The 23395-nt window shown below is 47.6% G+C and overlaps 1 protein-coding gene across 1 annotated transcript in view; it reads right to left on the bottom strand.

The window, feature by feature from the left end:
* Positions 1-2070: 2070 nt before the first annotated feature.
* Positions 2071-23395, bottom strand: part of VPS37A (VPS37A subunit of ESCRT-I) — a 30385-nt gene continuing 9060 nt past the window's right edge. Inside the window, 10 exon segments of the mRNA XM_043971537.1 lie at positions 2071-2433; positions 3007-3087; positions 3642-3785; positions 5683-5751; positions 5986-6044; positions 6123-6250; positions 18892-18963; positions 19448-19587; positions 19589-19607; positions 19609-19668. Of these exon segments, the coding sequence (XP_043827472.1) occupies positions 3007-3087; positions 3642-3785; positions 5683-5751; positions 5986-6044; positions 6123-6250; positions 18892-18963; positions 19448-19587; positions 19589-19607; positions 19609-19668 (772 nt within the window). The 3' untranslated portion in view covers positions 2071-2433.

The following is a 23395-nucleotide window of genomic DNA, read 5'->3' on the forward strand; positions in this document are numbered from 1 at the left end:
TTTATCCTGCAAACAGCCCTCATGGATCTGCAGAGGACAGTGCCAGCACACCCCTCTGACTCCAAGCACGTGACAGGACCCTTCCTGCCTGAGGCCAGACCCCCCCCACTCCTTGTTTGGGCCTATTTCTGTAGAGGGAATCTTTCCAGCCCTAACACCTTCCTTTAGGCCTTGTCCTGAGCGGGGGGCAAGGGTTAGAACCCCATTGCTCTGGCTTCAAGCCCAGTCACGTTTCCATCCTGAGACTCAGTGAAAACCTTGCCCGACGTTCTTCTCTGGAAAACTAGGGGTCCCCTCACAGAGCTCCAAGGGCGCCAGACAAAGTGGGAGGGCTGCCCTCACCAGCTCCTCCCCCAGGAAGGCTTCCCAACCCTTCTCGGTTTAACCGATGTGTCTCGAACCCCACGGTGGGGTTAAGACTTAGGCAGACTAGGCTAGGCTAGGCTAGGAGGCAAAAGTGGGCAGGGGTGATCGAAATACTGACTGACATCTCTGACCACAGCCACCTCGTTCAACTCCATCAACATACACAACAGTGGCCAAGAAACCTCTGGTCCTCTCGCACCCACGGGACATCAAGAGGTTTAACTTGGTGGTGAATTTTGGTGGCAGGCCGCACAAAGTAGGCCACTAAATACCAACGTACAGCAAGGGAATTAATGGCTCCCGGGGAAGCTGGGAAACGTGAGCATCCAGATTCCCCTCAGCTTGGCGTCCAAAGGCCTCCCTCTGGGAGGCCACAGCACGGTTAGGTCACCTGACCAGCTGGAGGGCTCAGGGCAGGCGGCCTGCAGGGCACGGATCCAACGCCACAGGCTCAGGAATCCCAGAACAGAGACCTCAGAGGCCAGAGGTCCACCCTGTTCTTGTACAGGATTTCCTCCATCCCATCCCTCATGCACTCTGACTGAAGGGAGGGAGGGGACCCCACCACCACCATCGCAGCCCTTTCGCACTTTCCTAGAGAGGCCGAGTGAGTTGGCTTCTCAGCACCTATCACTGCTGCTCCTGGTCCTGCCCTCTGAGGATGAGTGCAAGGCTAATCCTGCTGGCTCTTGACCATAGGCAGCAAGGCCTTGATTGTGAGAGCCACACGCCTCTCACGCCTCTGGCTGCCATGCCACACCGCCCTTACCATCTAGAGGATATTTTCATAACATGCTTAGGCTTGCAATGACAAAAGGTAACCCATGCATTCACTCATCCTTTACAATAAAAGTGTACGTGATTTTTATTTGTTCATGAAATCACAGAACCTGTGAGTCTAAGCCCTTATCTTACGTAGGGAGGTGCCTCCTTCACCCAACTGGGCTGTGGCAGAGCCAGGCGGCGGGGGTTAGAACCCCATTCCTCTCACTTCAAGCCCAGTCGTGTTTCTACCACCCCACACTGCTTTCACATGGTCTCTAACCAGAGGTAAACCTCAGTGATGACAGAGGCTAAGGAAAAAGTGCTTGGTCAGCTTGTCTGTATACAGATGTCCCTGGCAGAGCCAGAACACACCCCATTTTTTTCTATTACCCCTCTTCTAACAAACTATTTAGAAGATCCCTTTCCAAATGACTGGCCTAGCCTGGCCAGTCCTCCAGGATGGCTTCATGAGTGGGGTCCGTGTCCGGAACAGGGTCGTTCACTGCATCCTTTGTGAGTTCAAAGGTGCCCTTCACAGGCACAGGGGCCACCCGGCCAGATGCACGGTGAGAAGCACCCCACACAGACAAAGCCATCTCCTGGGGGCGGGAATGGCAGCGACCTTCTGGGGATGAGCAGCCTCTTGGAGTTCTGAGGCTGGGTCTCCAAGGGCTAGGGCCAGGGCTAGGCTGAAGCAGCTCCTGTGGGGGCCACTGGAGTGCATACTCCAGATGAGTCACCACTATACCACAATGACCAGCTGGAGGTCTTGATACTGATTAAAAGCTGGACATATTGGCAATGAACACTTAGGAACAAAAATTTCCCTGAAAGATAAACGGAATGTGATCTATTTTAATGGCCACTACCCCAAATGGTATTTAAAAAAAAAAAAGCCCAAGACTTTATAAATAAACCAGTCCATTTCAGTTAAAAATATGAATTTAAAAGAATATGAATTTATAAAATACTTGAATTTATCCAAAATTACATGCATAGGCATTTAATTTCTAATAATCAGGGAGTAGCAGCAGAAACTTAAATATGGTAAAAGACTTTCTCAACAATAAATACAAAGGCTATTTTGAGTGCAAAGAGTGCAGAAGATCTCTCAAATAAAGATAATAGCAGGCATCCTAATTCGGACAGAACCAGGCCCGGCTCTATGCAGTGACATAGCTCATCTCTACCACACGACACAACCATTAGGATGAAGCGCCTGTTTGCAAATCATGTCTATTTAGAATGGGCTTAATTGGGACTGTTCATTCTTCTCTTGGCAGTTCATATTTTCAGGAAAATCTGCAAAGAAAAAAAAATCCTAGAATTTACTTGAAATGACACTTCAGACAACGAGATGAAGGCTTGCTGTGTTGTGAAGAGCCTTCTCCATCACCCCCGGCACTTGCTGAATGCCCACTCAGCTGTGTCCTAAGCCCACGTCCACTAAAGAAGTAGCCCAGATGGGGAATGATGAACGGCTACCCACAGGGGCCTGTGTCAGCTGGGAGGGGCAAAGCCCTGCCAGCGCCCAAAAAGCAGCTCAGAACGGGGAGAGGGGTTCGGCCTGCACCCCGGCCGTCACACCAAGAAGGTGGGACAAGGGCTGCTCTAGTGGAGGCAGAAACACGCCCCCCTTCTCACCACTGTATGTGCGTGTGAGGGGGTGCACACCTATGCTCTATGTGTATGTGAGTCAGGATAGATCAGATCTCTTCAGGAGCAGAACTGCTAGGCTGAGGAAACCTGGCTAGGGACTGTTCTTGTCACCCAAGTGGGAGAGGAGATAGGGGGCACCTGACAGGACGAACTAAGCACAAAGACAAGACCCCTCCCCAGATAAGGCACTGTCTAAGGCCCAGAGAGAACGCTTACCTAGAGGGGAGCATGGAACTGGGTGTGTGTGCCCATGGCCTGCTGAAGCTTCTCCTCTTTGGCTCTGCGACAATGGCAAATCTAGAGGGTACAGGGAAAGGCTGCATCATCTCCACCGTCTCTGAGCCACACCAGCCCAAAGTCTCCACGCTGTGAGGGAGGGGTCGGCCCTTTGCCCTCCCCTTCCCTCCTCCCTCCGAGTCTCAAGCAAGCCCGTCACAACCAGAGAACCAAGGGAGCCTCTGTTCTCCTCTGCAGTCAATCAAGCAGACCGGCGAGGGCCTGGCCACACCAGGATGGCATGCTGCTCGGGGCCTGGGCCCTCTCCAGAGCCCCCCGGGCTGCCAATGTCTGACTCCCATTCCAGCCCACCAGTGGTGGTGGGGCCTGAGGGAGAGAGGGATGGCGAGGATGGATGCCCCGTGGCCTCTGCCAACTAGGGAGGCACAGGGCGGAGCGCTCTCTGTAGGGGAGCTCAGAGGCTGCCAGGTTCACCAAGTGTGCAGGTGCATGTGTGCGCGCGCACACACGCACCCATCATAGGCACACACGCCCTCCAGGTTTCTCCCCATCCCCTTATCTGCCCAGGAAAGGTCATGCTCAGTGAGCAGGCCCTGGGGGCACAGAGCACATACAGTTCTCTTTTCCATGAAGCTGCTGAGAAAGTCATCAATGTCCATCTTTCCCTCCAGGAAGTCCTCTGCGAGCGTGTCAGACTCCTCCTCTGCCTCATGGGCTGCCACCTTCAGCCTCGCCTGGAGGGCGCTGGCGCTGCAGCTCTGAGAAGGGGGGGGGGGGGGGGGGAGATGTTTCAAGACCCAGCTCTGGGCTGCCGTGGGAAAGAGGCCACCTCTCGCATGCTGGGGTGTGGATGAGAGCTCAGCTCTGGTGGACAGACACCCCCAGAACATTCTGTGACTCTCCAAACCCGGGCCCCCTTTCTCCTTTCTGGGAAAGGCTGGAGGACGACTCCGTGCCTTCTAAAAGGAGACGGGATGAAAATCAAACATCTCACTCTGTGCACAGTCTGGGGACCTCAGGGAGTCTCGAATAAGAAGGTCTTGGCTGCTACTCCTCACTTGACAGCCTGGAGGGGTTTTTGCAGTGTGTGTGTCTGTGTGTGGGGGGGTGTGTGCCTTCCCTACCCAAGAATGGGCTCTTTGGGGAAGAAGAATCGACCCCATCAAGCACAGTTCTAGCCGTTCCTCAGATGAAGAGTACAACAGAACCTGCCTTGTTTTGTGGGTACCAAGGATCCAACAACAGCAAAAGTACAAACAGAGGTGAACTACTCAAGGACTGATCCACCCACCTCCCAAAGTGAGTCATGCGCACGCAGCGAGAAATCCATGCCTGTGTCTTACTGGGCACAGAAACAGAGCCGGCGCTGGAGCTTGGCCCTCCCTCGCCTCAGCCGGGATGCCCTGTCTCTGCCAAATGCTGAGGGGTGGGGGTGACAGGAGACGGGGCTGTCTCCCTCCCCGCTATCTCCACACGAGCCTCTCCTCTCTTCCCTTCTCCACCCCGGTGGGTCACCTTCTGTCCAGCCTCTTCCTCCTCCCATCCATCCACCACTAGCAGAGTAAGCTGCCTAAAGTCTCAAGGTCTCTGGAGGTCCTTCCCAGGAACTTCAGCTCCACACAGCCTCCAAACACGGGCAGTCTTCTCCCACCTCCGTGCCTTTGCCCGCCGGGTTCCCACTGCCCCAGCTCACTCATCATTATTAAGCACCTAACTGGCAGAGAGCTAGTGACGGCCTGCCAGCGCGATGCACACACACGTAACTGCCGAGCTCAGGGAGGCTCAGTGCTGTGAGGGGGCCGCAGGGCTGGGCCTTCACCCTTGACAAGTGGCTAAAACCAACCGTGGCCAGGAAGGGGAGGGAGTGTGCCGCAGGCTCAGAGGGAGGGCTGACACCGCAGCGGGAGCGCGGGTGCCCCGCTCTGTCTGGGGCTGTGCTCCTCAAGGCCTCTCAAGGAGCCTTTATAAGAAGGGGGGCAGAGTGCAGCCCTTTTCTGTTCAGTTGGAGACCTTCAACATCAGAAAGCAATCTTGGCTGCACAAGGCCCCGCCCCAAGCCCCTCCAGTATCACTGAGAAGGCTGAGGAGATCTCAGCTGGGGAGGGCCTTTGTGAAAAGGGCCTGAGGCACACAGGAAGGAGGCTGGTGGGTAGGTGGGGCACTCCCGGACAACCAGCCACATTCTGTATGTGTGTGTGTGTGGGGGGGGGGGGGGGGGGGGGGGGGAAGAAGAGAGGCCAAGTAAAGAGCCGAAGATGACAAAGGCAGGCAGAGCCGTGACAGAAACAGCAAAGAGCTGGGTCTGTGGGGAGGCAGGACAAGGCCCATTGGGATCCCTACAGGATTTCTGGGGGCTATGTGTGAACACGCACAGGAGGAGTTCCCCAAGCCCTCGGCTCACGACCCTTCAGGTCCCCACTCAGAGCTTCGATAATGGAGGCTTTGGCACTGGGCTGTCCCATAGCGTGGAGCCGCAGCAACAAGCCCCATTCCCTACCGGGCCATGGGTCCAGGGTGAAGGCCATTGGAACTCCGCCTCCCGCCCAGCGGGGCTTGCACCATCCCCTGCTAGCAAAGCCCTTTCTGACATCAGGAAAGGCTGGGTGGGACCATTTCACCCCAAGGTTACATGAAAAATAAGAGACCTGGGCCTACCTCGCTAAGCTCGTGCTGCCTCTGCATCTTCTTTTCGAAGCCTGATTTCATCTGGGTGAGAAGTTCATACTAAAGAAGAGCAAAGAAAATGTGTTGGGCCTTGTCTGGTCCTCTCTGTATTTGTCGTTTTTATTTTTTTTGATGAGGCAATTGGGCTTAAGTGACCTGCCCAGGGTCACACGGCTAGTAAGTGTCAAGTATCTGAGGCCGGATATGAACTCAGGTCCTCCTGAGTGCTGAATGCACTGTGCCACTGAGCTGCCCCCGCCGTATCTCTCTTTTGGTGAAAATCAGCGCACTGACCTTGTCGAGGACCGTCTGCCTCTTGGCTTCTAGGCTGGGCTCTAGAAGGAGGTTTTTCCCTGCAAAATGAAGCCAGTGTTTAAGCCGGTGTCAAACACCTCGTCAGGAAGCTAAGCGCAGGCCGAGGTCAGACTTACGGGCGAGATCTTCGATGCTCTTCACCAAGTCGTCCTTGTCGGTGATGACCTGCTTCAGCTGTGGCAGGGTGGACAACTGCTCCAGGAAGGCTTCTTCTTGCTCATTCATATCTGTTAACTGCGACAGGCTGGGAGCACACAGGGAAAACCGAGGCTGGCTAAGTGCATCGGCCACTCCCTCCATCCTTCCACCGCCACCTCAGCCCTCCCTGCGGCCCCTGCACCCTCTCAACCTGAAGGTCATCGCTCTCTCCGACTGTTCCTCCTCACTCTTCTTTGTCACCCACACCTCACCCTCTCCCCTCGCCAGAGCCTCCCCCAAAGCTCTGTCCCGGTTCCTTCTCTTCAGGCCTTGGCACTGCTGACCACCCTTTTCTCCTTCACACCTTCTCCCCTGTGGGTCTTCACGCCATTGCTTCCTCCTGGTTCTACTCCTTGTCTGCCCACTCTGCCATCCAAGCACGGGGGTCCCCCAAGGCTCCGGCCAGGGCCACCTTCTCTCTATGGATCTACCAATCTCCACGCAGCTGGTTTTCAGATTGCTACTGACAGGCCTCGTCTCTCTCCTACCCTCTGGCCCCACGTCGCCAAATGTCCTACGGCCACCTCAAACTGGACATGCCCAAAACAGACGCCCATCTTCCTGTTACTAGCAGCAATGAGCAGCCCCCTATCTTGGGAGGGCATCATGAAGTTCCTTCTAGCCAGGCAGATCATGCCCTTGCAGCGATTCCTAACCATACTTCGTGCTCTCACGGTTGCTAAATCTCACCAATTCTGCCCCCTCCATTGGCACGTCTGCCCCCTTCTTTCAACTCTTATGGACACTGCACCAAGCCAAGCTTGCGGGCACTTCTTGCCAAGCCCGCTGCAAGAGCCTTCTGCTTGGGCTTCCTTCCTCAAAATTCTGCCGTCTCCCAGGCATCCCCTACAAAGTACAGGTCTGGCCTCCATCCCCAGATTTCCCAGTATAGCACTCTCAGTAAGGTCTGGTCAAACTGGCCTCCTTGTCTCTCCTAACACCGGCTCTCCACATGGCACGGTGCAAACACAGCTGGTTTGGGAATCAAAGGATTCGAGTCTTGGTGGCTACTGCCTGTGTCACCACGGCAACATATAACCCGGAGAGACTGGCAAAAAGAGGAAGCGGCCCAGCCCAGCCCTCCACAGAAATGTCTGCAAACAAGACCAAGTGATCAAAGAATGCAAGAAGAAACAAGCATGAGTCATTTTTCTAGCCCAAGACAGCAGGAAATGCCACCGCAGCGGTCAAGAGGAACATGAAGAGGAAGATGTCTGAGTGTCTGGAAGGGACCGCACGGCAGTGAAGTATTTACACTGTGTGGCCCTTTGGAGCCCTCACGTCCTCAAGCATCAAGGAAAGAGCACAAACAAGGCAGCGGGACTTCCTGTCTCACTGTAATTGAGAACCAGGACTGAGCCTGGACCCCCTCCCACTTTCCTATGAACTTGTCAAAGGTGGCCAGAAGGCGCAGAGCGTGGCATGGAAATGCTCCAACTCAAAATGGGAACGGGAGTGAAGTGACAAGTGCAGGGAGGTTGGGAGAGTGGAGGCCAGACAAGGGGAACACAAGGGGGCCTGAGCCACTGAAACACAATCATTCTCCTCTTCTCTAAAGAAAGGTAGGAAGGGGAAGCAATAAGAGAACTAATGAATGGGAACGGGATAAAATCACCCACGAGGAGTTCAAAGGGAGAAAGAACCAGGAGAAAACGGGGTCCCAAAAACCCAGAGAGAAGAGAATTCTCTCAGAGGAGAGTGATGGACAGGGTCAAGTGCTGCAGGGAAGTCAGGAATAAGGACTGAGAAAAAGCCCAGTGAATTTGGCCACAACGAGATCAGTGGTAACTTTGGAGAGAGAGGTTTTGGTGGCCTGAGGAGGTCAGAAGCTGGATTGTAAGGGATCAGAAGAGAGTAGAAGGAGAAAAAGCAGAGGCTCCTATCACAGACAGCCTTTCTGAGGAGTTTAGCTACAAAGGGCAGCAGAGGAGACAGGACTGAGCAGGGATGGGAAGATCAGGGGAGACACGAGTGTGTTTGTAGGCAGTTGTGAGGGAACTGTGTGGATGGAATGACCCACACTGACTCCCTCTTGGGACTCACTTCTGGAGCTAGCTTTCTTCCCTTTTTATTCCACTATGGGTCTAGTCCGACTCTGTTCTTGTGAGAAAACTTCACTGCATTGTTTCAATCTAGCCCTGGCACGGCTGGGAAGAAGGACCACCTCTCCCTGTTCAGAGACCCTTAATTAAGGACCTAGGTTATGCTGACCAGAATCTGGGCCCAATGTGAAGACTGGTGCAAGGAATTTTCTCACAGCAACCCATGTCTTATCTGAAAACTGGCCCCAAACTGGTCAACCTATTACTGTCCCCATGTTTCTAATTGCAAAGATACTTGGGAGTGGTGGGACCACCTTTTCTGATTAAAGGGAATTTCACACCTGCTTCTTCTCCCTGCTACTAACTCACTCATCTCCCTCCCTAATCTTCCTCCAATGAAAAATCAGATTAGCTAATCTTGTATTCTGGTTATATCCTGTTAATTGTTTGCTGTTACTGCCTAAAAACCTGTCTCTCCCTGTACTCGGGGCCCCATCGCCAAAGCTGAGGGGTCCTGGTCCTGAGTGGTTAGGCAAATGGCGCACACTGCTTAATAAATCACTATGTTCAGAAGCTAGACCCTCTGTTTCCTCAGTCGTGTCTGATTCTACTGGCTACAGTAGGGAAGTAGCCAGAAGAGATGGAGAGACTAAAATAAAGAAGAGTGGGGAGGACAGAAGGGTCAAGGTCTTGGAGGGGATGGGATAGATGGCAGGGAGAGGGGCTTCACCTTGGTAAAGGGCTAAGGCTACCTCATCACCTAAGACAGGAGAGAAGGAAGAGGCAGTGGAATAAGGCAGCTGAGTCATAGAAGACAAGGAAGAGGAAGCCCATAGTGAAAGGGCTTCAATTTTTTTCTGTAAAAGATGAGGTAAGATTCTCCACTGAGAGAGTAGGGGAAAAGAAACGTGGAAAATGAAACTCCTAACAAATTCCTTTTGTGATAAAAACATAGTCTTATTTCCTAAACAAGAGAGACCAAAAGGAGAAAAGGAAAACTACCAGGATGGACTTGTACCAGGAATGTAGGGTAGGCTCAATATTAGGAAAATTATAAACAACAAAATCACCATTTTATTAAGAGACATAGAAAAAAGCTTTTGATGAAAAACATAACACCAATTTCTATGAACACACACAATAACAACATTGAAAGTACAGAATGAAAGCGACTTTTCCTTAATATAGTAAAAGACTCTAGCTAAAGCCCAGAGGCAGCAGGATATGCATAACTGGGCTGACACAGTAATGGGGATAAAACTAGAGGCTCTTACAGGAGGATCCAGCAAAGATGTCCCTTTTCCACTATTACTTGATACTGTACTAGATATGCTGGCTATAGCAATAAGGAAACAGTTGGTGGCACGAGGCCTGAAGTCAGAAAGGAGTCACAGAACCACTATGTGCCTCAGATTCTTCATTTGTGAAAGGAGGACATAATGACAACATTCACCTTGTAGGGCACTTATGAGAATCAAATGAGATAACTGTCAAGTGCTGACTTAGCACAATGCCTGGCACAAAGTAGATGTTTTATAAATGTTAACTATTACTATAATCACTAAAAGAAGAAAAAGGAATTGAGCATAGGAAAGCAGAAACAAAATGATTTTTTGGCAGAACAGTAATTTTCTTAAAGTGAAGTGTGTAAAATAAAGGTATAAAAATTACCAGCACTTTTGCCCATCACCAACAAAACAGAGCCAGAAGAGAAAGAGAAATGACACACAAAGCGACAAACACAATACATAAAACAGATGGGACTCTACTGACAAAGACACAAATAGGAATCTATAACTAACTACAAGATTTACTTCATGGAAATAAAGACAAATGTAAGTAATGTAACGTTAACTGGCCTGAGCCAATCATAAAAATGACAATGCTAAATTAACTTATATCTTCAGGGCCATACTAATCAAACTACCAAAGGATTAATTTAAAGAGAGAAGGAAAACAGTAAGAAAACTCAGCTGGAGGAATGATCTAGAATCCTAAGGTAAATAGAAAATTGGGAAGGAAGAGGGCCTAGTAGCACGGCTAAATCTCAAACCACACTACAAAGCTGTGATCATATCAAAGTTCTACGGTACTGGTTAAAAACAGGGTCAGCCATAAGAAAACTAACCAAAATCATATATTATCTCAACAGATGCAGAGATTGACAAATACAGCACCCATTCCTATAAAAACACTGGAATAAGCAGTATCTACCTAAAACCATCAGCAAATATTACATGTAATGGAGATAAGTCAGAGGCCTTCCCAATAAGACCAGGGGTAAAACAGGGATGTCCATTATCGCCCCTATTATTTAATATTGTACTAGAAATGTTAGCTTTAGCAAGCAGAGAAGAAAAAGGAATTAAAGGAATTAGAAAAGGCAAGGAGGAAACAAAACTATCACAGATGATATGATGGTATACTTAGAGAATCCTAAAGAATCAACTAAAAAACTGCTTGAAAGAACAATTTTAGCAAAGTTACAGGATATAAAATAAATCCACATAAATCATCAGCATTTCTATACATGACCAACAAAGTCTAGCAGAGAAGTTCCATTTAAAGTAATGGTTGACAATATAAAATACTTGGGAGTCTACTTGCCAAGACAAACCCAGGAACTCTGAACATAATTATAAAACACTTTACACACAAATCAAATCAGATCTAAATAACTGGAAGAATATCAATTGCTCATGGATAGGCCCAGGTAATATAATAAAAATGACAATTCTATCTAAATTAATTTACTTATTCAGTGTCATACCAATCAGACTATGTAAAAATTATTTTGTAGAGTTAGAAAAAATAATAACAAAGTCAAAAATATCTAGGGAACTAATGAAAAAAAAAATGCACAATAAGGTGGGCTATCTGAAGCTTTACTATAAAGCAGCAATCATCAAAAACTATTTGGTACTGGCTAAGAAACAGTGTTAGATCAATGGAATAAGTTAGTCACAGGAGACACAGTAGTAAATGACTTTAATAATATGCTGTTTGATAAACCCAAAGACTCCAGCTTCTGGGATAGGAACTCAGTATTTGACAAAAACTGCTGGGAAAACTGGAAGATAGTTTGGCAGAAACTAGACATAGACCAACATCTTATACCTTATACTAAAATAAGGTCAAAATGGGTATATGATTTAGACATAAAAGGTGATACATAGGTAAATTAGGAGAGGGAAGGAATAGTTTACCTCTCAGATCTTTGGAAAGAACAGTTTATGACCAAACAGGAGATAGAGAATATTATGAAAGGCAAAATGGATAATTTTGATTACATTAAATTAAAAAGGTTTTGTACAAACAGAAGCAATGCATCCAAAATTAGAAGGGAGGCAGAAAGCTGGGAAACAATTTTTGTGGCCAGTACTCTGATAAAGGCCTCATCTCTAAAATATATAGGGAACTAAATCAAATTTATAAGAACCCAAGTCATTCCCCAATTGAGAAATGGTCAAAGGATATGAACAGGCAGTTTTCTGATGAAGAAATCAAAGCTATCTATTGCCATATGAAAAAATGCTCTAAATCACTATTGATTAGTGAAATGCAAATTAAAACACCTCTAAGGTACCACCTGACACCTATCAGATTGGCTAATATGACAAAAAAGGAAAATAATAAATGTTAGAGAAGCTGTGGAAAAATTGGAACACTAATGCATTGTTGGTGGAGCTGTGAACTGATCTAACCATTCTGGAGAGCAATTTGGAATTATGCCCACAGGGCTATAAAGCTGTGCATACCCTTTGACCCAGCAATACCACTATTAGGTCTTTTCCCAAAGCGATCATAAAGAAGGGAAAAGGACCTGCGTGTACAAAAATATTTACAGCTACTCTTTTTGTGGTGGCAAGGAATTGGAAATTGAGGAGATACCCATCAAGTATGGAACAGCTGAACAAGTTGTGGTATATGAATGGAATGGAATTCTACTGTGCTGTAAGAAATGATGAGCAGGAGGAGTTCAGAGAAACCTGGAAGGACGTACATGAACTGATGCTGAGTGAGATGAGCAGAACCAGGAGAACATTGTACACAGTATCAACAACATTGTGTGTTGATCAACTGTGATGGACTTGACTCTTCTCAGCAATATAATGGTCCAAGATAGTTCCAAAGGACTCATGATGGAAAATGCTCTCCAAATCCAGAAAAAGAAAAAAAAGTACTATGAAATCTAGATGCAGATTGAACCTCTATTTTTTCTTTGTTTTTCTTTTTTGAGGTTTTCCCCTTTTGTTCTAATTCTTCTTGCACAGCATGACTAATGCAGAAATAGGTTTAATGTGATTGTACATATATAACCTATATTGGATTGCTAGCTGTCTTGGGGAGGAGGGAGAAAAAACTGAAACTAGAAATCTTATAAAAACAAATGTTGCAAACTATCTTTACATGTAACTGGAAAATAATAAAATATTTTATGGAAAAAACGGGGTCAGCTGCAGAATAGATCAGGTGTACACGCACACACACGCCAGTCACAGCAAGCAAACACAGCAACAGAGTGTTTGACTAACCCAAAGACCCCCAACTGCTGGGGAAGGTCACAGCCACTGGGAAAACCAGAAAGCTGCCTGCCAGGCCTGTCCCCCTCCAGTCCCCCACGCCTGGACCCCCAGAACGCTCCCCTGCTCCAGGCCATGGGAGTATGCCCATGTCACTCTAGTAAAAAACCCATTTACCTCTAGGGCTCGAAAGAAAACCAAAGGCCTACCTTGCCAGTTTTCATTCATCTCCAATGACAGTGGACTTGCTTCTGCTCACATGAGAGGGTCCATGCCCTGGCTGACTGACCCTCTCTGCCCCCCTCCACCTCCTCTTGGCTCTTTCAGGTCTCAGGAAAGCTGCAGCTTCTGCAAGCCACCTTTCTGGGCCCCCTAATGCCAGAGGGCCTCCCTCTCAGCTAATACCCAGTTTATCCTGTTCTTCCCTATTACATCAGGAGCTCCTTGAAGACAGGGACTAATTCTCCTTTCTTTGGATTCAGCATACAGCAGACACTCAATAAATGCATTTAGTATGAGTTGGTAGAAATCAGGTATAGACTAACATCTCCCACCACTGACCAAATGAAGAAAGCTATGAAAGGAGACAAATCACTGAACCTTTCTAGGCCTCCGTTTCTTCAAATGTAAATCCGGGGAGATTCGGCTAGACGGCATTGAGGGTTTCTCCATACAGCGACCACCTCTGCCTTGAACAGGCTGTCCCCAGGAGAGAATGTTTCTCCCACCCGTCTTGCCCTATGAAACCTGACCTTTGCACCTGCTGCTGGCCTCGAGTAAACACAATCGCCCTGCTTTTGTGTCCGGTATCCCCTGAGAGAAACAGACACTCCTCGGGGACGCTCGTTGCTCACTCGCCTTTCTGCACTCCACAGCCCAACCGGATTGGGGTTTTTGCACTCTCATTCTATGTCCCGGTTTTCTGCTTGTCTTCTAGGCCTGGAAAGCCCTCCCATCCTCACCCTGTCTCTAGAACCCTTACTTCCTTAGCCATTCCCCCAACCGACAAATGTTCAGGGCATTTGAACAGTTTTCCAGAGTAAAAAAACATCTAAGCTATGTCAGATGAAAAGAGCAAATTAAAGCCACCTCGAGGCAACCACTGCACCCCCACCAGATTGACAAAGCTGGCAAAAAAAGGAAAATGATGAACGACAGAGGAGATAAGGAAAGACAGGCCCACTGAGACTGCGGTGGAGTTGTGAACTGGCCCAACCATTGCAGAGAGCAGTCTGGAACCATGCCCAAAGGGCCGCGGAACCGCATCCCCTTTGAGACAGCAGTACCACTGCTGGGCCTGTATCCCAGAGAGCAAAGAAAAGGGAAAAGGGACCCACATGTACACAGATGTTTACAGCGGAGCTCTTTGTCGGGCCAAAGAACTGGAAATCAAGGGGACGCCCATCAGCTGGGGAGGGGCTGGAAAAACTGTGCAATGTGCTCGTGTGGAATAAGAAAAGCCAGGGAAGACCGACCCCAACTGAAGCAAAGGTGCCTGGCAGGCCCAGGCCCTTAGTAAAGGTTCCCTGGATGACAGTGCTCCCCCATCCAGGGGACTTTGTGTGTGTCCTGCCTACACTTGAGCAGGTGCGTGCTCTCTGTCTCCCCTGGCAGGATGTGGTGCTCTGGAGTAGCCTCAAGGCCTGGCACAACGCCCAGCACACCCTAGCAGGGGCTTCCCAAATGCTAGGGATAGACGACTGAGAGGAACTGCTTCTTGTGTTTTTCTATGCCTAGCACTCAACCACATCCAGCACCAGGGCGTTCAATGAATGATTGTGGACGGATGACGAAAACTGGAAATGTCCCTTTTATTCAGCTTTGAATAAATATCTTTGACATGGATTCCATTTTAATGTCTACATTTCTAAAAGGAAAACAAAAGAAAACCAATTCTTCACAACTTTCTCCTTGCTGATCTTTAAAAGGACTCATTTAGAAGTTTTAAACCTTATAATCATTCAGGAAGTGAGGACAAAAGGCAGTAAACTCTCACGCCAAAAACCTCCAAATGATGCCATAGGACAATTCCTGGAGCAGAACCCACAAAAGAACAGGCTGAGATCATTTTCCAGCCAAAGATGACTTAGAAGGTCAGCTGGAGGGGGCTGCTGTGCCACGGCAGGAATGGAGCCCAACCCCACGGTCACACGGACACAGATCCAGTCCCAGGTAGGCCAAGCCAGGGAAAGAGACCCCCAGAGCCTCTGAATCAGCTGCGGCGCCAGTGTCGTCTGGAACTAAGCTCACGGTCTGGTGAGAGGGCTGAGCAGTTGGCCTGGGGGAGATTACAGGGGTCTCTGCTGGTGTTGAGGTGGAATTTGGGTTTTTTCACCCCTGCTGGGAATCAGGAAGTAGGCTTGGGTGGCAGTGGCCCAGGCTCTTTGGAGTTAACAACCACAGCACAAGTTGGCCTGGGGTCATCTACGGACCAGGGAACAGGCCGGGTGAGTAAAGAACCTGCCCCTCCTTAAATCATGCCACCTGAGACCTCCTGAAGCTTGGGACAGTGCAGCCTGGAAATAGCACCCCACTTTAAGTAGTTAAAAGTCAAATAAAAGATAAGCAAGATGAGCAGACAGAGAAAGGGTGAGGACCATAGAAAGAATTAGGATTACAAGCAAGAATCACCCATCCAGCAAAACTGTGTATAATCTTTCAGAGGAAAAATGGGACTTCAAGGACTTTTAGGTATTCATGATGAAAAGACCTGAACTGAATGGAAAATTTTACTTTCAAATACAAGACCCTAGAGAAGCATAAAAAGGTAAACAGGAAAAAGAAATTAAGAGGGATGTTAAAAGGTTAAACTGCTTACATTCCTACATGGGAAGATATATCAAACTCATAAGAACTTTCTCAGTATTAGGGGAGATGATAAATTTAGACAGAGGGCAGAGGTGGGAATTGATTATGAAGGGATATCTGTAACGTATTTATTTTTTGTTTATCTTTTTTTGGGGGGTGGTTGGAGTTGAGTGACATTCCTGGGGTCACACAATGGGTGAGTGTCTTGTGTCTGAGGCCGGATTTGGGCTCAGGTCCTCCTGGGTCCAGGGTAGGTACTTTGTCCACTGTGTCACCTAGCTGGCCCCATGATGACATCTTTAGGGCAAAATTGAGGGGGTGAGTGGAATGCACTGAGGGAGTGAGAAGGGGAGAGGTAGAATGGGGTGAAATCCCACATGAAAGAAACAGGAAAGGGCTTATGGAGTAGGTGGAGAGATGGGGGGAAGAGAAGGGCAGTAAATGAACCTTAAACTCATCAGAATAGGCTCAGAGACCAATAGGCTCAGAGACCAAAAAGGCTCATCAGAGTTGGCTCAAGGAGGGAATAACATACACACTCAATTGGGTGGAGTAATCTATCCCTGCAGGAAATAGGAGGGGAAGGAGATAAGGAGGGAGGGGTAAAAGAAGGGAGGGAAGATTGAGGGAGGGGGCAGTCAGAAGCAAATCCCTTTTGAGGAGGGATAGGGTGAAAGAAGATAGATGATAGGAGTAGATATCACGGGAAAGAAAAGAGGATGGAGGGAAACAGTTAACAATAATAACCAGGGCAACAACCCCCTGAGGAGAAAGCATGTGACTAGCATCTGGAAGTTACATCTATTCAAAGAACTGCCTGTAAGTCACATCGATCAATGCTATCAGCCAATTAGCTTGGAGCTGTGTGTGGGCACCTTCCCTCTTGTGGTCCTGCAGGGGGCTTCCACTCTGGGAGACTGAGGATCTGCTTTCTTTGGGTTGGAGGTCTCGGTGGTGGCAGCAGGGCCAGGGTAGCTAGGTTTTTTCTTTCTGAACTCCAAGTGTTCTTCCTCTCTCTTTTGCTAACTTCTCATATACTTTAATAAATGCTTAATGCATAAGCTTCTAATGTAAGGCGGCCACACATTAGATTTTTAGTCATAACAATTAGATTTTAAACATAACAAATACAATGATCCAAAGAATATCCCAAAGGACTAATGATGAAACTTATTATCCACCTCCAGAAAAACAACTGATATCGATTGAACACAGACTGAAGCATGCTATTTTGCACTTTCTCTTTTTTTTTTTTACTTGAGTCTTTTTATTTAAAATGACTAACATGGTAATGTTTTACAAAATTGCACATGTATAACCTATACTGATTGCTTGCAATCTTGGGGAGGGGGGAGGGTAGGGAGGGAGGGAATGAGAGAGGGATAGAATTTAGAACTCAAAACTTTTAAGTAAATCATTCAGGAAGTGAAGTAAACAGCCTGGACTCTTGCCCTCCCAGTTAGGTCATCAGGAATGAAATCAGGAATAGACTAATCCCTCTTCAGTAGACAAGCTAACTTCTTCACTAACAACTTCCTTAAGCCTTAGAAACTAAATCACTATTTCTGGGGCAGCTAGGTGGTACAGTGGATAAAGCACCCACCCTGGATTCTTCAGGAGGACCTGAGTTCAAATCCAACCTCAGACATTTGACACTAGCTGTGTGACCCTGGGCAAGTCACTTAATCCTCACTGCCTCCCCCAATCAATTTTTCTGTACCTGCCTACCTCAGAGGGGATGTTACTATCAAAATAAAAGACAGCAATGGAACTTTATAGATGAAAGAAATTAACTCAAATGTCATATAGATATAAAAACAAAATCAACAAATGTAAATAGATTAATGAAACTTTTCTTTTTTTCCCAAGTAAACCATTTCAGAACATTCCTTCTATGACCCTTTGTCATGTGCACTCAAGACTAAAAATATTTCAAGGTCTTCTTAATGAGAGTCATCACCACTCATCAGAGAGAGGCCTAACAATCAATATGAGGAAAATGAAGAAATGTCTGTTGTCTAGGCCAAAGCTTCTTAAACTGAGTTACACCCCACATGGGGTCATGTAACCAAATGGGGGGGGGGGTGTTCCACAATGTTTGATTTGTAGGCTTTCTATACCTAGATACCAGGGGTCGTGAGTGGAAAAAGTTTAAGAAACCCTGGTTAGACTAAGGTGTCTAGTTGGACGGCCAGTTGTGGGGGCTCAGCTGAACAGAAGGGAAAGAGTGCTGAGTTATGCCACGCTTTCTTTCAGCTATCTCCAAGTAAGCCGCATCTTTCCGGACACAGATGTTCTTTGTGCAATCTCAGTCTTCAGACTGGTATCTCTCTTCTTCCCTGGGTTCTCCCGTCTGTCGGATGCCTCCAGGGTAATCCCCCAGGCCTTGACCCCATCCTCACCCCCCACCCCCAAACCATCACCAAATGGCTTTTGGACATTTCAAACAATGTCCCAGGCAGGCTCTCTTGACATCACACAATAAGCTTCCTCTTTCCATCTCTGGGAATAGAAATCCAATCTATTCTTCCTGAAAAGTGCCCGTTAATTAATTTCCCCATGAGGGTGTATGCCCCTCGGGGGGCCTTTCCAATCTGAATCCCCTGCAGTTAGCACTGTACCTGTCCACTACTAGGTACTTCATCATAAAGGCCTCTAATTTACCCCCCCATCCTCCCCAAAGCCCTGCTTTGTGGCTAGGGAGTCCTGCAGGTTTGCCACCTCAGAGTCACCCTGTTTATCTGCTCACCATTTTGGCCCTCATCACTCTTGGCTCGCACACCCCACTTTCGCAGGCCCCACCAGCTCCCTCCTGGGCTGTGGCTAGAGATCCTGTGTTTAGCACTCAAGGCCCTTTGATGGATCCTGGCCCCAGCTCAGGGTTCCAGTGGGGTTGCACACGTCCCGCCCCTTTCACACATCCTTCCTTGGGTCTGGCCACACAGGCTTCTGGCTGCTTTTCACCCACTGCACTCTAGGGACTCTACTTTCTGCCTAAGCCTAGCCTAGCCCCATAGGACACTTAGTAGGCCCCACCGATGGCTCGTCTTTATGCCATTTCCACAGGAATCCTTCCCCAGTCCCTCCAGCTCGAGCACCTTCTTTCTGTGGCCACCCCCAGGAACCGCCTGAGCTTCGCTCTGGGCACTGGCTGGCACAGAGTAAGCCCTAATAATTGGCTTCTGACACCCTGACTCTCTTTGGCCAATCACAAGATGGGGTGAGGACCATTTCTCCTGCCACACTCAGGACAGGCTTGTTTTGTAGTAACATACTCTATTAACACAACCATGGTGAGATGTCCGAGGGCTTACCTGAGTTCTGAGAGCTCAGGAAACGCATCAGGGATATCAGGCATCTTGTAGCCACACCCCGTTTTGGCCTGTCTAAAGAAGAGGTTACAGTGCAGTTAAAGACAAGCCAGCTTAGAAATGTCCTCTCTACCCTGTTCTTCCTCCCACCCGATACCCACTCCGCTGTGCTCACATGTCACTCTGATCCTGACAGAACACTGCAGGCCTGTAGAGTTCCGAGTGCAGGATCAATGGGTCTGAGCACTCTCAAGACACAGCTCTTTTTGTGGAGGGTTGATTTCACTCTGTGCCAGCCTTGCCCACAGATCCTGAAGTGGCAGGGCCCAGAATGCCACAGCCTCCCTTGGAGAGGTCGAACACTGGAGGCTAGCGTGCAGACACAGCCCTCCTTCTGTTAAGCCGAGTATTCTGGGAGCAGCTTTCCATTCTGTTTTTCCCATCCCTACTCTTAGCAACACGACAGCAATCTCCAGTCTAAGAAAATCTCAGGGCCAACACATGGAATTTGGGAGCTTCATGTATCCCCAATAGACGGGAGTCAGCCAAAGACACCTACCAGCACCGGGCATCTGTGGTGGAACGGGCCAACGGCAGACTGGAGAGGAAACCATAAGAGGGTGCAGCAGGCTTGGGTGTGGATTAACTGGAGGCCGGAGAAACAGCGTCAGCAACTGGGACAGACGCCATGGGCCTGTTTTGCTTCTTGTGGAGGATAGAGGGAAGAAATGGAAACCCTGAGCAGCATAAGGAGGCATTCCCGCTGGGCCCTGTAACAGGCTGAAAGGAAGGCAAGACAACAAGAAGCAGGTTAGAATCGGGGAGGAAATCAACCAGACCATTCCCAACAATTCGTAGTTGTGGACTCCAGCAAACAGAATCAAAGAACAGGACAGGTTCTCAAGAGATCTTCTAATTAAAGCAAACAAAGCTGTCTCAAGCAGGTAACTGTAGATTATAACATATTTCCTTGCTTGTATTTTATTTAGAAATTTCTATCAAGACTCATTAGGAAATTGACCAATAGTTTTCTGTTTTTATTCTCCCTGGTTCAGATATCAAAACCCTATTTGTGGCAGCTAGGTGGCACAGTGGATAAAGCACTGGCCCTGGATTCAGGAGGACCTGAGTTCAAATCTAGCCTCAGACACTTGAGACATACTAGCTGTGTGACCCTGGGCAAGTCACTCAACCCTCATTGCCCTGCAAAAAGAAAAATATATTTAAGGGGCAGCTAGGTGGCACAGTGCATAGAGCACCCGCCCTGAAGTTGGGAGGACCTGAGTTCAAATCCAGCCTCAGACACTTAACACTTACTAGCTGTGTGACCCTGGGCAAGTTACTTAACCCCAATTGCCTCACTAAAAAATAAAAACAAAAACCAAGCCAAAACAAAACAAAAAAATCTATTTGTGTCATAGAAGAATCTGGCAGATTTCTTCTTATCATGTCTTTCAAATGTTTCTAGGTATTGGAATTAACTGCTCTTTCAATGCTTGGTAGAAAATTGCTTACAAATCCACTGGGTCTGGGATTATTTTCTTAGGGGAGCTTATTTATGATTTGTTCAATTTCTTCTTCTAAGACAGGGTTAACTATTCTATTTCCTCTTCCGTTAATCTGGGCAATTTCTATTTTTGTAACTATTCATCTATTTCATTTAGACTGTCAGTTTTGATATTCTTGAGACATAGGAAAACTCTGATAATGTCTGGTATCCTATGATTTCCAATGGAAGGAAAATATCTTAAGGGCAAACATTTTTTTACAATTTGCAATCCCCGTCGTACTCACCAGTGCATAGGAATCACTCTTTATAAACTTTTACTGACTGAATGACTGCAAAGGGGTCACGGTCACTAACATGGAATGTTCAAGAGGACAAGGATACTAAGTAGATGAGCCTGGAAGGTCTCCCCGCTGTTTGCCTCTCTCCTGCTGGCCAGTCCCCCTCACAGGTACAGCACTGCCCATTCTTGGACTGGCCCTGATGCCACTGGACCTTATCTCAGAGCCATTCCAGCCATAAGCCTGCTATCCCCCCCCCCCCCCAGCAGTGGACCAATCATCAAAACAATCTGGTACTGGCTAAGAAATTGATCAGTGGAATAGGATAGGTACAAATTTACACTATAGTAAATGACTGGAGTAATCTAGTATATGGAAAAACCCAAAAGATCCCAAGCTTTTGAAACAAAAACTCATTATTTGACAAAAATTGCTGGGAAAACTTGAAAACAGTATGGCAGAAACTAGGTATATAGACTAACACCTCACACTGTATACTAGATAAAGTCAAAATGGGTACATGATTTACACGTAAAGGATGATACCATAAGCAAATCAAGGGAGTAGGGCATTACTTATCTGTCAGATTTATGGGAAGGAGAGGAATTTAGGGACCAGAGAGGACATAGAGAATAAAATTAAATGTAGAACAAATCATTTTGATTATATAAAATTAAAAAGTTTTGCTCAAACAAAACTAATGTAAACAAAATTACATGGATGTAGACAACTGGGAAAGAAATTTTTGAAACAAATATCTCTGATAGAGGCCTCATTTCTCAAATATATAGACAATGGAGTCAAATTTATAAAAATACAAGTCATTCCCTAATTGATAAATGGTCAAAGGATATGAACAGGCCAGTTTTCAGACGAAAGAAATCAAAGCTATCTATAATGGTACGAAATGCTCTAGATCACTATCGATCTGAGAAATGCAAATTAAAACAAGTCTGAGGTATCACCTCACACTTATCAGAGTGGCAAATACAACAAACCCAGAAATTATTGGATGTTGGAGGGGATGTGGGAAAGCTGGGACACTAATCTACTGTTTGGTGGAAATTGTGAAAAGATCCAACCATTCTGGAGACAATTTGGAACTATACCCAAAGGGCTATAGAACTGTGCATAGCTGTTGATCCCGTAATACCACTGCTAGGTTTATATCCCAAAGAATATGTCCCCAAAGAGAAAAAGACCTATTTGTAAAAAAATATTTATAGCGGGATCGTTTTTGTGGTGGCTAAGAATGGGAAATGAAAGGCATGCCCATCCACTGGCAAAGGCTAAACCAGCTGTGGCATATGATGGTGATGGAAATTATTGTGTTGTAAGAAACGACAAGCTGGAGGATTCAGAAAGGCCTGGAAAGACTTGTATGAACTGATGCACAGTGAAGAGAGCAGCACCAGGAGAACACTGTGCACAGACACAGCAATACTGTTTGGTGAAGAACTGTGAAAGGCTTCATGGTACATGTATAACCTATTGCTTACTGCTTCAGGGAGGGGGGAGGGGAAGGAGGGATAAAAATTGGAACCCAAAAGTAGAAATAAAAATGTTTATTACTTAAAAAAAAAAGACAAGAGCCTTCTCCTCGACTCAGACAAGAGGTCTCAGCGGCCCCAAGAAAGCCCTGCATGGGCGCCCACCCCCGACGGCACCAGGAGAAATCTGCTTCGCTGGAAAAGTTGGGTGGAAGAGGGAGAGCGAAGCTTCTCCTTGAGCAGAGTCTGTCCCCCCCCCCCCCCACTTGTCAGAGATAACAGACCTCTATTATACTCACTACGAAAATGCTGAGCTGGGGCGCCAAAAACTGGGGGGTTCTTCCAAAACTCATCCAAGAGGCTCTGAACAATCTTTCCAAGGTCTGAGTGCATTGTAAACTGAAAGATGAGGGTAGTGACAACTTTAGGGTCTTTATGAAACCTCTCTGGAAGATCAGAGCAGGGCGTGCCCCATCCAACCAACAAAACCCAGCACACACCCTCAGAGCCGGTAACAACCCTTTAGGAATCCTGATCTCTTTAGGGCAGCTGTTTCTCTCATGACAAAGGCCACAACCCTCTACTATGAAGTGGTTTCCCAGGCTGTGGTGGCCAGAAAACTAATACCCCCTCCTCCCCCTTGCCAGGCAAATCCTTGGACAACAGACCTCCATGATATAAACTCCTCCTTTCTGGCTGGTAGGCGCTGCCCACTCTTGTGCCCTCCTGGCCTAGTCTTCAAGAATGCAGGGTCACCCCTGTGGCCCAATGAGGCACCAGAGCAGGTCACTCTGACTCAAGTGGACAGACATACAAGATGCCGCATCCAGCATGGCCAGTGCTGGTGACCAGAGGCCGGCCAACCACGGCTCAGACTGTGCTTTAGAAAGTGGGTTTGTGGGGGCGGCTAGGTGGCACAGTGGATAAAGCAGCGGCCCTGGAGTCAGGAGGACCTGAATTCAAATCTGGCCTCAGACACTTGACACTTACTAGCTGTGTGACCCTGGGCAAGTCACTTAACCCCCATTGCCCCACGCACCAAAAAAAACCAAAAAAAACAACAATAATAAATTTAAAATAATTAAAAAAAAAGAAAGAAAGTGGGTTTGTGGGCCAATTGCTCGGGACTCAGACATGTCCTTGAGAGCCGAGCGAGTCCCAGACCATCCCATACAATTAATCAGAGCTCAAAGAGAACTATCCAACTATTTCAGCGACTGAGTTCAGGG

This window comes from Dromiciops gliroides, chromosome 6 (assembly GCF_019393635.1).
Source record: "Dromiciops gliroides isolate mDroGli1 chromosome 6, mDroGli1.pri, whole genome shotgun sequence".
Lineage (NCBI taxonomy): Eukaryota > Metazoa > Chordata > Mammalia > Microbiotheria > Microbiotheriidae > Dromiciops > Dromiciops gliroides.